Source organism: Eptesicus fuscus, chromosome 13 (assembly GCF_027574615.1).
Source record: "Eptesicus fuscus isolate TK198812 chromosome 13, DD_ASM_mEF_20220401, whole genome shotgun sequence".
Taxonomy (NCBI): Eukaryota; Metazoa; Chordata; class Mammalia; order Chiroptera; family Vespertilionidae; genus Eptesicus; species Eptesicus fuscus.
The window spans coordinates 75,758,935-75,774,151 of record NC_072485.1 but is presented as its reverse complement, the minus strand read 5'-3'; the positions used below and the strand labels follow the sequence as shown (position 1 = coordinate 75,774,151).

The following is a 15,217-nucleotide window of genomic DNA, read 5'->3' as shown; positions in this document are numbered from 1 at the left end:
GTTGTTTTTTTGTGTGTGTGTGTGTGTTTTTTTAATGTCAATTGGAATTCTTCTCTCTCCCACATAAGCCTGCTCCTCAGAAGTTCTCACTGGAGATGCAAGATATTTGCTTTAAATTTTCTTAACACCTTGAGGCCTTCTTTGCCCCCCAACAATTCCCAGCTGTGTGATACGGACCCAGGGCAAAGTCTCTGTAAAAAGAGATTCCAAGAAAAAGGAAAAGGGCCTTTTTTTAATTATTATTATTTAGTAAAACCCCTAGGAAAAAAAACTGCTTATTTTAGTTAGTCATGATGAAAAAGAAAGCATGCTGGAATGTTTCCCTCGACCCCTTTATTAGTCAAAAAGGACACCCCCAACCAAGCCCCGTTGAGCTGTGTAAGTTACAGAGAACCCCACACGCATCGCTCAGGTCAGGACAGTGAGATGGAGTCCCAGCCACCCTCTGCCTCCTCCCACAAACCCAGGCTTCCCGTGGAAACAGCGTGCCGCCCCCGTGTGCCCCGACCGCACGCAACGCCTCTCCATTTCCCAGTGTGGACACAGAACCATCCTCCTCCGTCACTCACTCCGTTTTCCTCAGCCTGGTTGCCCAACCCTTGAATCTGGGAACTCATTATCTCATTCCCCAAAGCGCTGCCTCCTCCACGGCCCGTGCCTCCCCGAGCACCGCCAGCGAGTGCAGCGCCACATCCGCCCAGTTGTCCGACGACAGACCCGTGAGTCATCACCCTTATCAACTCCCTCCCTGCTCCCACGCGATCAACAGAGTCTTGCTCCTTTACTGCCTTACAGTTCCAAGTACCTGTCCCTGCTGTGCCCCAGTCCGGCCACGCCTGCCCCCCTGGCTGCTGTGGCAGCCTCCCCGCCGGCCGCCTGCCTCGCCCGCCCCTGCCACCCTTTCCTCCCTCCGGCCACCTGCCCCTGGAGCTCGCCCTCTTCCAGGCCTTCCCCACTGCCCCGAGGAAGAAGCTCAAACTCCTTCCCACAGTTAAGCACAGATGTCATGCTCATTTCTTCCTCTGAAATGAAAATAAGTCTGCCAGTAAACGGGGAAATCCCCAGCACCTCCCAGGAAGCCAGTCGAGCGGGGAAACCTGTGCACACCTGAAGGCGTTCCTCCTTTTCTCCCAGCTGCTTTCCCAGCCTTGGCCCCTGGGCCCGGCTCCAGCTCTGGGCTTGGAAAAGCAACAACCCGGGTGATTCTCCACCAGCGCCCAGAGGGGGCGCCAGTGAGTTAGATGGGGACCCGCCTGTGCAGAACCCTGGGAACCCCGCCTTCTTGCTGGCGGTTGCCAACCAGGAATTCAACCTGGGTTTCAGCTTGTAGAGACGCTGGCTTCTCCAAGCCAGCACCCAGCCAGAAGCAGATGGGCTGCACACGGGGCTGACAAACCGGACTTGGAGTGCGAAGGTGTTTCCGAAGCAGAGCTTAGCCCGAAAGCCCTAGCAACGACAGGCGTGCTTGCTTCTCTCCTCTGTTCAGCATGGGGGCTGACTCGATGGCTTCTCAGGCCTTCTGCAGCATGGGGACCCCACTCTCCCCCTGGCTCCTGTGTGCTCTAGCTCTAATGTCTGCCCCTGCACGCCCCCACCCTCTTCATCCCATCATTTACCTTCTGAGCTGTCAACAACAGGAACCAATAGGCCAGATCTTGTTATTACCATTTCCTACGGTTTAATTTCCCCACAGCTATAACACCGCCCCCCCCCCACTCGCACACAATTTTAAATGTAAAGAAAATATTTTTGTGTGTGTGAAAACTGGATCGATTTATAGTTCAGCTTTTCTGAGCAGCCATCAAAAGCCATCAAGACTGTAACAGAACTGTCCCCTCAACTCAACATACCATTACCGGCTGCTCTGTCCCCAGAGTTGGGAACATTCTTTTTGGGCCACCGTGACTGCAGTGGGCCCAGCTACCTGTGCAAGCCTGCGTGGCTAGCACCCTCTCCCACCTCTGCCCCCCGCAACCCTCACCGGACACCCCCAGCTCAGGGAACCTCATGTGTGAGGACAGCAAAGGCCACCGCCAGCCTCCTGCTTCCTTAGAATGCAACCGGGATGCGGAGGATTACTCCTTTATTGCCCTGGTGAGGAAGCTTGGCGGGGCGTCTCCTGCCAGTTTTCTTAGGAGCGGGAAGCCTGGGCGGGGTTCAATCCATAAGCTTCTGAAAATAAAAATTATATTGCCCCACTGAACGGCTTCCAAGTAGCCCACACAATCCAAGTCTTTTAAATTTTTTTTTTTTTAAAAAAGCGTTTCCATTCTCTGATCTGGGATTTTATATATAGTACGTTTAATGCTCGGTTGCATGTTAGTCATACAAAGTGCTGAAAACTTCAAGTGCGGATATTATTCAGAGAGTCCCAAGTGAAAGAGAAAGGCTGTTGATTCTCAAACAGCCTCACTGAATGGAATTTCTCCTGAGACTCTAAATCCAAAGAAGTTGGGGTGTGTGTGTGTGTTGGGGGGAGGGCGTTGAGACAAGGGGGAGATGAAGGAAATAAGAAGAAAAGCCTGGAAGTGGAATGAAATATGCCTGACTGGTGAGCTGTCAATCATCCACGTAAAAATGATTCATCAAGAATCATCGAACACAGCCGGCGTGGCTCAGTGGTTGAGCGTTGACCTATGAACCAGGAGGTCAAGGTTCAATTCCCGATCGGGGCACATGCCCGGGTTGTGGGCTTAATGCCCAGTGTGGGGCGTGCAGGAGGCAGCCGATCAATGATCCTCTGTCCTCATTGATGTTTCTACCTCTCTCTCCCTCTCCCTTCCTCTCTGAAATCAATAAAAATACATTTAAAAAATTAAAAAAAAAAAGAATAATAGAGCATGGGACCACTCTACTGTGAGACCCAAGAGTTCAAATGAGGAGAAAATGTTGGGAGGAAGGGAGAAGGGTGGGGTGGGATCTAAATTGAGGGTGGGAAGCAGGTTTTAACTGCGGGTTCCTAATGAATGGAGCGGGGTTAGCACACACTTAGTAGTATTCTATGCCAGGAATGGAGGAACTGGCATTTGAGTCGCCACAAAGACCGCAGCAGTGGTTTTATCACTATTACTATTAGCGAGTAGCTGGCATATTACTGCCCTATTTACCAATGAGGGACGCTGAGGTTTAGATGGGCTAAGGGCACAAAGCTAGCAAAGGGCGCAGGCGGGAGTGAGACCCAGCCTGTCCGACACTGGGGTCCACAATGGTAACCTCTGCACCACACTGCCCCTCCCATGGGGCTCCCCCTATTCGAGCCCAGGGACAGAACACTTCCTCCACCCCCACCCCTACCCCCACCCCCAGTCCGATGAGCACTGCACTTCCCCCTTCTTGAAGGTCAGGAAGTGGGAAGCAAACACAACCGAGCTCTGGGGACACCTCACCCTGGCGAAGCGATCAGAAAGACCGTGCGCTGAAGGTGGTCTTCAGTTAGGTCAGGCCCAGGGCGGAGCGCTCACCAGGAAACAGGAAGCAGCAATGCACATCTGTGACGGCCAGGGAGTCCGGGCCCGAGAGCCCAGGGCGATCGCAAAGGCAACATGCTCACTGGCAGCACCCCATTCTCTTTAAAAAGGTGGGAGAAGGCAAACCTCACCCGTCTACTGGGCTGGGCTCCACCTCCCTTTGAATCCTTGGCCGTCTCGGGCCTGATGGGGGTGGACCTGCTTGGGGAGCTGGTCTTGGGGCTGCCTCTTTCCTCTCCAACTGGCAGCCCCTCTGACCTCCGACCTCAGGGCTGGCTCTCCCAGTTCTCAAGGGGCTCCAAGCAAGGTAAGGATTTAGAGGGCGGGCGGGGGCCACTGAAACGCTGTATAGCAGCCCAACAAAGCGGGCCGGGGTGGGTGACTCCAGAATCCCCACTACAAATGCTGGGACCTAGCATTTGGTGATTTGTTTAATGAAAGTACATGTCAGTCGAGGGTGAATACGGGGCCTGGAGAAGAACAAAGTAGTAGGGATCACAGATTGCTGCTTATTTTTTTTTTTTCTGAAGAAAGACCTATGAATAAAACACAGTGTGCTCACTGCCATTTCTCCCTGCAAGAGAGTGAAATGAAGCCAGAGTAACCAGGGAGATCAATGTCAGGAAATGAAACCTACAGGTGAACTCTGGAAAAGCCAGCCACAGCCACAACACTGGGCAGCGAGGAGCAGGGAGCACGCGGCCAACTACTGAGCTCTTTCCCGCGGGAAAAGATCTCCAAGGGGCTTAGAACACTTTTTAAGAGATTCTGGTGGCCTCTTTCCAAAGCATTGCTGTAACACATCAGGAGTTTGAGTGACCAGGAAGCCAGTGTTGGAGAACTGCTGCCTCTTAAAAGAAGGGAAATCCACCATGTGACTATGGTCCTTTGTCAAATGTCATCCTCAACGTGTGTGTGTGTGTGTGCGTGCGTGTATGCGCGTGCACACAGTGATTCCTGTGAGCCAAGGGCAACCTTGAACCACTATGGTATAAAGACAACACATTCAAAACACACACACACACACACACACAGAGTAAATGGAAGATGTAAGCATGGAGACAGATGGGTAGTTAAAGTCATCATCCTAAAATATCGGGCTTTTCCCCACCAATGCACACAGCCACAAGGTAAGAATGGTTCCCTCGGTGCCAGCATTAGAAAAAGGTTTGTGTTTTTTTTTAAATATCCTCAGATGAGAATTTTTAAAATATATTTTTATTGATTTCAGAGAGGAAGGGAGAGGAAGAGAGAGATAGAAACATCAATGATGAGAGAGAATCATTGATCGGCTGCCTCCTGCATGCCCCCCACTGGGGATCGAGCCCTCAACCTGGGCATGTGCTCTTGACTGGAATCGAACCTGGGACCCTTCAGTCTGCAGGCCGACACTCTATCCACTGAGCCAAACCAGTCAGGGCTAGAAAAAGGTTTTGAACTACTATGCTTCCTCACCTTTGTAAGTGAATGAGCTATATTGGTGTAGTAAAAGTGATTATGGTAAGGGAAATGGGGGGATGGGAATGATATATTTAGAGGAAGAAGAGAATGTTAGGATGTTTCTTCAGAGCAAAGGAAATGTCCACAATTTCTAGTATGGCAGATAATTAGTTACTGGAAATTAAATTTTTATATGTATAAACAAGGGAATGTTAAAAAAAACACCACTATAATCTACTTACTTGTAAAGAGCCCAGAATGGGAATCCATCGACCATAAAAGATAGCTATTTCTCATGGGAGAATTTTAGATGAGTTTTCCCCTCCATTATTCTTCATCCTGTTTTCTACTGATTAAATAATGATTTATGAAAGTCAAGTTCTTATGCTGTCCACCTTAAACTTCTACAGTGCTATACGTCAACTATGTCTCAATACAAATGAAAAATGTGTTTTAATAAAAGTAAAAGCATTGTTACAACTACTGCAGGCTCATGGAAGCAAATAAGGAAAATCTGATTGTTTTATAGAAATACTACTAAAAAAGATAAGGGACAAGGGTAATTCTTTGGCAGAAACCCGGGCAGAAACCATTCTACCTTGCTAACCAGGAGGTGAGGTTTTGTCCCAGGCCTCATGCCAAGAACTGGCCCTTCTGAGAGGCAGCCCCTCACCTGGCGGGGGTGGGGGGTGGGGAGTGGGGGCGCTGACTCCGGGTGGCTCGGGGCTGCATCAGCAGTGGGACTTCCCATGGCATCTTGCCAACTCTGGGCCCAGCTGTGTGCTCACTGCACCGAGACCGTGTGATCATGACGCAGCCACGCGGCCACCTGCACCTCCGACCCCTGCAGTGGCCGCTGCGGCTGCCACGTGCTTGGATCCGAGAACAGGTAGGAATCACCACGCACAGAATAGGAGCCTCCCACAGCCAACACTGGCGCGGGAGCACAGGTGGGCCAGGGGGTGGGAGAGGAAGCCGAGCTCGTGCTGGGCGTGACTCCTGAGCGGCACCCCAGGCTTGGGAGCAGGCTGCTGGCAAGAAAAAACTGAGCAGTGGGCACACTGCCAGCCCGGAGGGCAGGAGAGGGGTCCATGAGCCCAGGCACCCACAAGGAGCACAAGAAACTCCTTGGGGGTTTTCATTTAAAAAAGGTAAGTGTCACAAGGGCTAGGGCAGATGGCCAGGTGTCTATTAACGGAACACGAATGCATTAGTCGGAACTGCACAGTGCTGGAGTCCTTCTAGCAAGCAGAACCTGTTTCCGGCGCCTTTGGTTTCCACCTCACAGGGCTCTGACCATCAGACGCTCCAGATGATTTAACAGCATGAGTCAGAGGGGTGAGGGTTCAACACGCAGCTTTGCCTCTTACAAGTTGTGAGGCCTTGGACGAGTTTCTTACCCTCTCTGAGCCAAAATTCGCTCATCTGTGTCTTGGTGCCTAATAATAGCTCCTGATTTAGAGGGCTGAGGATGAAAAGTAAGCATCTGGCAAAATACCCGACACACAGAAAGCGTGGAGTGAATGGAACTGTCCTTTAAATGGCCGTGCTGAGTCCCGGGGCCAGTGGCTGTGGGATAAAGCCATTGGTACCCTATAAAGTTACTCATCAGCCTCAGGAGGGAGAGGTGGACCCAGGCCAAACTACCCTCTTGTTTTCCTGAAGGCCACTGTGGTCTATGCTGGTAAAGAATCATGCTTGTCCTGGCTGGTTTGGCTCAGTGGACAGAGCGTCAGCCTGCAGACTGAAGGGTCCCGGGTTCGATTCCAGTCAGGGGCACATGCCCGGGGTTAGCAGGCTTGGTCCCCAGTTGGGGGCACGCAGGAGGTGGCCGATCGGTGGTTCTCTCTCATCATTGATGTTTCTCTCTCTCTCTCCCTCTCCCTTCCTCTCTGAAATCAGTTAAAAAAAAAAAAAAAAAAAGAGAACCATGCTTTACTCAGCACAGATGGGTCATTTATTCTGCAGTCATTTACTCACTCATTTACTCAATAGCTGTTTATTTTGATGACCTAATAATGTGCCAGAAGTGGCTGTGCTCTGGGGACATAAACGTGATGTCTGCCATCTCGTGACAGACAGCTCACCAGCCAACTCAATATTGCACGGACTACGATAGGGTCAGTCCAAGCGGAAGGGTCTCTGAGCCGGACCACCTGGGCTGAGTGGCCAAGGAAGGTTCCTGCAGGGACTGAGAGGAGAGGCTCTGGGTGATGGGGGGAGCCTGACAGGCTTCCCGGGAGGGACCAGGGTGGACGGTGCCAGCCACAGCGTCTAAGGGGCTGGGACTCTGTTCTGGGGGCCATGAGGACCCACGGCAGGGGCTTAAGCAGCTGAGAGACAGGGCCGTGGGTACATGTAGACAGAGAAGCCAGGCAGCCGTGTGGGAAGGGGGCGGGAGGGTAGGCTACAGAGCCCACTGAGGTGGTCACACCTCCTTCTCTGCTGTGGATCTCACAGCCCCAAACCCACCCAGGCCGCCGCGTGGGCTCTCATTTCAATAACGCCGCTCATTCCTTTCCGCTTAGCACTCAGCACTTACACATCAAAGACAGACGTAGCAGATTATGTGTTTTGGAACGAAAACTCATTAAGAGATCCTTCTTAAGCCTAAATAAGTGGAAGCCATGTTTGACCACCTTTAAAACTGGGTCAACTTGAAGCAGTCAGCAGATTTCCATCTATCGGGCTCCAAGAGGGGACTCACCCAGAAGAGGGGGACGGGGGAGTGGGGGGGTTGTACAATTCGTGCCTTGAGTTCTGGGTCAGAACAGACGCCCCAGCACTGAGTGCGCTGAGGACACTGGGGCCCAGAGGTGGCATCACCCCCTTCGTAACTCACATGGCGCGCACTCGCGCATACCCGCCTGCCGCACACAGAGAGGGGGCAGTTAGCAAACCCGATACACAGAGAACACATCCTCCCAGGCCTGGGACCCTCGGCGTCAAGGTTGACGGATGGCGTCAAACTCGCAACACGTCTCTGAGAAGGCTATGGGAATTTTCTCACTGCAATTCCCATCATTCATCCCCTTCGCCAAGGGTTCGTCCAACGCTCTTTAGTTACCTGGAGCGCGGAGCTGGGGATGCAGAGGGAAGACCCAGGAGCCCGCTCCAGAGGGGAGGAAAAACACGCACCGAATTAAAGCGCAACCTTGACCAATGCTGGAGGAGGAGCCTGCAGAAGGTACGAGGAGTTTGAAGGAGTCTGCAGAGAGGGCTTGCTTCATGGGCAAGGGAGGGAAAGGAACAGGATGTGTCAGAAAGCCCCGCTCCCTCCGAGAACCCCAACGGGACCTTACAGATCACGAGATGCCAGCGGTCCCCGGTCATCTCATGGCTGAGCGACATCACCCAGCACGGGAGGGAGTTGAAAGGGAGAAGGAGGCTCACGGGCAGAAAGGAGGTGCCCGCCGTACACTCGTTCCCAGCATGGGGACAGTCCGAACCTCGCTGCGTCACTCCCAGGATCTTGAAGGACGCCAGGACCTCTCTGCTAAGATACAGGAAGTCACAGGAGACTTGAAACTGTGGTGACGCACTCAGTGGCCTACCCAGGGCCATTCCCTCTCCTACCTGCCCGACAGCTCGCATCCTGCCTGGAAAGCTTATGTGACATGAACCCCCTTCCCCCAGCTCCCTCACATGGTGCAACCCAGTTATGGGCAATGGGATGAGAGGGTAGGTTACAGAGCCCACCCGTCAAAGCAAGCCCTAAGCATCACGTGGGCGGTGAGGAACCCCTGGGGTTCCACCTGGGGCCTGTTAGAGGGGTGACCTTAACAAGGAAGGCCCTGGAACAGCAGTGTCCTCCGTCTCGTCCTTCATTTGAAAACCAGGTCTCCCCAGAATGGAATCAGAGCTACAGGAAGATGTGGGGGTTTCCTCACAGGTGTCTGGATTACCGCCTCTCCCTCTCAGAGGCCTCGGGGAGCGGGGCTGGCTGTGGGCCGGGCAGGGAGCACGCGGCCTTCCCCTCACCGCCGCCGTGCCCTGGCCTTGCCCACAGGCCGGGCCCAGAGAAGTCCTTCCCGCCCCGGCAGAAGCCAGGCCCCTCCGGGGCTTCCCACAACCAAAGCGGGAAGGTCTCTGGCTCCGTCTCCGCGGGCCCCAGGGGGAGGCTTCTCCTTCGCCTCCGTCTGCCCGCAGAGCTGGATGTGACCCTGTGTGCTTACACGGCAACTCTGGGCTCTGGCCGGATCCCCTCGCTGTTTGTTTTACAAACTCCCACTTACAGTCTCAAATTAGGCTCATTAAAGAGCCAGCTCCCCATAGGGCTGTAAATGTCACACGGACAAGCAGAGAGTGAGTTTACGAGGCTGGCGTGTGATCTGCCCACCGAGACCGCTTCGGGACCCAGTGGAAACACTGAATCAGCCTGTTGGGGCAGAGCCCCTGCCCGGGCCCCCTCCCCGATCGAAGGCCGCGGGCAGCAGGCCAGACGAGAGCAGACAGGGGATGTCCTTCCAAGACAGCTGGGCCGCATCTTCCTGGGATCTGAGCTGCACACTGACAGAGGGGAAGGCACGCTGCCACCGCGAAATCCTCTGCTCCCTCATCCTTTTCTCACTTCTTTATTTGAGGCACCCAGTTCTATTTACATTCCCCCCTCAATCACCACTGTAAGCAGAGGCTGCTGCCAGTGCAACCTTCCCCTACACACACTCACAGTCACACTCACACACACACACACACACACACACTCTCTTACACACACACACACACACTCACACACACACACACACACCACACACACACACACTCTCACACACACACACCCACACACACACACACACACACACACACCACTCACACACACACACACCACACACACACACACACACACACACTCACACACACACACACCACACACACTCACACACACACCACTCACACACACTCACACACCACACACACACTCACACACACACTCACACACACACCACACACACACTCACACACACACTCAAACACACACATTCACACACACACACCACAGACTCACATACACTCACACACACACACTCACACACACACACACACATTCACACACATTCACACACACACACCACACACTCACACACACACACACACTCACACACACAGACTCACACACAGACACATACACACCACACACACACACTCACACACACACACACACTCACACACACCACACACACACATTCACACACTCACACACACACACACACACACACACACACACACCACAGACACACACACACTCACACACACACACACACACACACTCACATACACTCTCATGCCTTGGGCAGATTAACCTTATTTTCCAGGGGTGTTTCTCCTGCCTGGGTGGCCTCCGTTCTGGGTCTAGCTCTCAGAGCCGTCACTTCTGCTGTGCAGCGGGTGCCCCTGTGGGGGGTCGTGCCTGGCAGGTGGAGGCTGGGTGAGCGCGGTGCACAAAAAAGTGGTCTCTCACTCCCCGGCGTGTCTCATTACCCGAATCACTGACCAGTCAGCATGCCCCACATTACACCCAGGCGGAAGCAATATGTCACCTCGGAGATCTGACCGTCCACCCCTCGAGCCGCCTGCCAGATGGCGAAGGTGAGAAAGAATCAAAACCTTTTAACCTTCTTGGCTAAGGTTCAGAAGCTAAGGTCTCCATCCTAGGGCTTCATTCAAACAACACAGATAACACCTCCCCAATTCCTACCCCCAAGGACACGAGCAGAACAAACCGTGTATTAATACAGCCAAGTCTGGAAGGACTGCAGAACCCACACAGCCCCCCATCGTACTCTGCACCCACGGCCCATCTTTTATCCGCTGCCCTGTGTTATCTATATTGACCCCCCACCCCCAGTGCACATGGCACCTCTGATCGGGGCTCTGACACTCCGCACAACACCTAACATGGCTCTCTGAGGGCACAGTCCCATTGAACACGCACTCACTTCCCCGTAAGAGGGCCCATGTGTGGCTCCGACTGCTAGAACGTTCTTATTTAATTCAATGCCGTCATGTTGCAGCTTCTACCCCCTATCCTGTGTCCATACCAGTAAGCCGACCCCACGGTCCCACCGTGAGGGCCCCACCCCCTTAAATCTAGAGCCTGGGACTCACGCACAGCCCTGGACTGTGTGGTGTATATGTCTATCCCGACTTCCTTGGAAGAAAAGAGGATGGTCCACACCCCCCTTTCTGAATTCTGAAAGGCTCAGGATTGCAGCCGCAACCCTGGTGTCTCCCCCATCTTTGCCCCTCCTCTTTCTGCCCAGTGACTGGCCACCACCTTCTTCCCAGTGGCTCCTCTGACCACAGTGCAGCGACTGTGAGCATCAGCAGGCTCCTCCATTACTTGCTGCATGGCTTCTCTCAGCCTCAGTTTATAGGCGGAGATCTATAAAATGGGGATAACACCTACTCCAGAGAGCAAGAGTGAGGCTCAACGGAGACAACACGGATGTGAGCTCAGGGCAGTGCCGGGCACAGAGGGTGCTCCTGTCTGTGCCCCGTCCCCATAGGCTCACTGTGGTCTCACACCTGGCCCTCTGTTCCTCTCCCGGGGCACTCGGGCTCCAAGAGGGAAGGGTCAGTGCTGCCGACAACCTCTCCCTACATGGCCAGCTTACGAAGAGCAGAAGCTGTAACTGTCATCTTCTCTCTCCAGTTCCGTGAACTTGGTAGATGCTTAGTAAGTAGGAAAATCCATGTTCAGAAAACACACACGTATTTGAGCTTTAAGCCTTTGTAAAAACTGGACACTCTCAATATTAAAGCAAAGCAAAATAATGGCTTTGGCTTCAGATGGTGTTACAAGTTAAAGAAAAAAAAACAAACACACACAACAAAAAACAAACGTATCTGGGACACAGTCTCCTCCAATCCACAGGGAATTAGGAGACGGCCGCCGGGAGGGCAGACGCCCCAGGGTCAAGGCCAGCCGGGCGGGCGCTGGCTGCTCTGGCGCAGACATTAGAGCAGAACAGAGGGAGGGAGGGCATGTCCGTCTGGCCTCCCAGCCCAGCCCTCCCCGGCGCGGTCCTGGTCCTGGTCCTGGTCCAGAGGACCAAGCGCGGAAGTGTGGTCTGCAGGGTCCCAGGAAGTCTGTAAACAACAGCTCGGACTCCCTGGGTTTGCAGACCGCAGAGCCCACCCTGCTGGCCCCCAGGGTTCCTCCTCCTTTGCCTTAAAAAGGAAGAGAGGGAGACAGAGAAGAGGAGGGAAGTGGGAGAAGGAAACAGAGAAGAAAGTGTCCGTCCGAGAAATAAACACACGTGCTACACGAGTGCTTTGCGCTTAGAAGCCCCGTGACATTTCCATTAACTACAAGATTTAGAAGAAGCCACCGCCGATTGGATTTTTATTTCAAGTAAACACTGGAAATGGCTTGGCAGATCCCTCTGTCCTCCACCCCGGAGCCCAGTCTCTGGAAGGGGCCGTTTTAATGGAGGGGCTGTCCCATGGCAATGGTAAGGGAAACCAACCGCCTCCTGAGCGAGCGGGCGAGGGGAGGACTCGGAGAAGGAGCCTGGGGTCAGAGCAAAGTGTCCCCAGGACTCTGGGAGGAGATGGTGTCCTATTTTACCGGAAGAACTGACACCGCAGAGGTGAGCAGCTTGCCCAGATCACACAGCTGGTAAGCCGCGGAGCCCACACCCTTCCCTGCTCCACGGTGGGGAATCTGGGCCCAGCATGTATAGGTCAGTGTTGGTGTGCTTTTACATTGAGATGTAAGTCACATGTCATAAAGTTCACCCTTTGGAAACGTACGGTTCAGGGGTATTTAGTGTATTCACAGAATTGTGAAACCATAACCATTATTTAATTCCAGAATATTTTCATCATCCCCCCAAAGAAACCCTGTGCCCAATAGTCACACCCCATTCTCCATATTTTACCCTCACACACACACACACACACACACACACACACACACCTTTTACATTTCCCTGTGACGACCATTCTGATCAGAGAAAGGAGAGGGTGGGCCTGTGAACCTGGGGACACCACAGTCCACTCCTGCATTCGGAGCTCACAAGTTCTCAGACCACACCAGGGGCAGCACAGATCAGCTGAGAATCCGAGGGCCACACTGAGGTTTGAACGCCGGGCCAGCCACTCACCAGGGCTGCCAGACAAGCCCTGGGCCTTTCTGCAGTAAAATGGGCCACCGGTACCTATAGTGCCTTACAGGGTGCTGTGAGGGCCCAGTGAGAGCCTAGGACAGTGCCCGGAACACAGGGCAGGCTAAGAATGGTCCCTGGAGCCGCAGGGTGGACAGGGAAGGTCTAGTGCATGGATGATGGGGAAGCCTGTCCCCTCAGGACCCCTGGATGATGATAACTCCCTCCCTAAAGCATCTGTGGCCACCACCACCACCCTGTCCCAAGGCAGGGACTATAGGACCCTGCGTGGTGTCCACCTAAAGCTGCTGATTTGACTGCCTCTTCTAGCTCCTTCCCTCTTATTTTTATCACAGAATTTTAGTATATATTTGGCTCTTCTTTCCCTAGTTTCTGAAAAATTTCTTGCAAAAGGAATGTCCTGGATACCCTAGCAGCAATGAGCATGTCTCAGGCCCAGGTCTGGTTTCCAACATCACTCTCCAATAAATGAACCCAAAGCCCCTTGGAGAAATGGCAGGTTCTAGAGATGAGGCAGGAATATACAAGATGAGCATGTTGTGGTGCCCAAAAGTAAGAGAGTGTTCAAACAACAACAACAACAACAACAACAATAACAACAAAACAACAACAACCCCAAACGATGGGGCATGGCAAGGGATGCAGAGGTCAACTTAAAGAGCTCTCAATGGCCCAAGCTGGAGCAATTTGAGCCATAAAATAAATAGCAAGTACTGGATTATAACCCAAAGTATAAAATAAATGTCCATGTATCCATGTAATGAATGATGATGAACTGATTGAATAACCAATCAAATCTTTCATATAAAATAACCCCACTAATTTACCTAGATCCGTGGTCAGCAAACTGCAGCTCGCGAGCCACATGCAGCTCTTTGGCCCCTTGAGTGTGGCTCTTCCACAAAATACCACGGCCTGGGCGAGTCTATTTTGAAGAAGTGGCGTTAGAAGAAGTTTAAGTTTAAAAATTTAGCTCTCAAAAGAAATTTCAATCGTTGTGCAGTTGATATTTGGCTCTGTTGACTAATGAGTTTGCCGACCACTGACCTAGATGCATCCCCCTTCAGGGAGGTGAGTATAAATTCCTTTCCCTGACGTTTGGGATGTGCAAAGTGACTTCATCCAAAGGACTTCAGTAAGGAAGGGAAGGGCCAGAAGGGGGTGGGGTGGGGGGGAGTATCTTTCCGGTAAAGAAGCCGGGCAAACGTGACCTCGGCCAGGTGAGACGGGCACCTGACCTCTGTGGACTTCCTCTCCCAAACCCATAATCCCAACCTAATCTCGAGAAACTCCCCAGACAAACCCAAACTGAAGTCTATCCTACCACATACTCAGCAAGTACTCTGCCAACCCATCAAGCTCACCAAGAACAATGGAGGCGTGAGAAGCTGTCACAGCCAAGAGAAACCGAGGGAGACGGGACGGCTAAACGTTCCATGGGATCCTGGGCAGACAGACAGACATGGGTAAGAACTAAGGAAACCCTAACGAAGTGTGAATGCTAGTTCAATATCAGTTAAGGAGTTGTGACAAATGTAAGATGATGATGATAGGGAAATCTGGGCATGGGGTCTTTGGGAACTTGCTGTCAAATTCTTGCCACTTTTCTGTAGATCCAACACTATTCTAAAATAAAAAGTCTGGTTAAATATTATTAAATATGGATAAGTAAGTCCTTAAAAGAGAAAAGAATGTCCCAGCAACACCACGTGGACTTCCCTAATGCCCTTCAGCCCCCATGGAAATCTGCAGACACTTCCCTCACACAGCACTTGTAACACTTGATGGCATCGTATCTACTCATGTACACAGCCACTCAAAATAGAAAACTCCTGTGGAGCCCTTCCTGGGGGTCAGGCACTGTGCGGGGTCTAAAAGACGTAATGGCCAAGCAAACAGGTGAGCTGGGGCCCAGGAGGGGAGACCCTGTGGAGCTGACTTCCTCCTTCCGAGGCTAGGGAGGCAGCTGGTATCTGAAGAGTCATCCACCCCATTAGCTTCATGCATTTAAAGGCCACCTTTGAGTAGCTGTTAGGCATTTAACAAGGCTGACAGCCTTTAGGACACTGGCCTTGGTTCATTAGGATTTTTCCCCCAAATCTTTTTTTTTTTTTCCTTTCTCCAGATTACAAAGGTAAATATAATCCACCCCCCACCTAGCTCATTTGAAAAAATTGTTTT

The 15,217-nt window shown here is 52.4% G+C and overlaps 1 protein-coding gene across 2 annotated transcripts in view; it reads right to left on the bottom strand.

The window, feature by feature from the left end:
* Positions 1 to 15,217, bottom strand: part of ABTB2 (ankyrin repeat and BTB domain containing 2) — a 141,068-nt gene that overhangs the window by 36,718 nt on the left and 89,133 nt on the right. Inside the window, exon 1 of one of the 2 annotated variants that reach the window (XM_054725764.1) lies at positions 8,210 to 8,257. The exons of the other annotated variant lie outside the window; for it this stretch is intronic. Within the exon in view, the coding sequence (XP_054581739.1) occupies positions 8,210 to 8,240 (31 nt within the window). The 5' untranslated portion in view covers positions 8,241 to 8,257. Of the gene's footprint in view, positions 1 to 8,209; positions 8,258 to 15,217 lie in introns of those variants that run through there. 2 annotated transcript variants of the gene reach the window in all.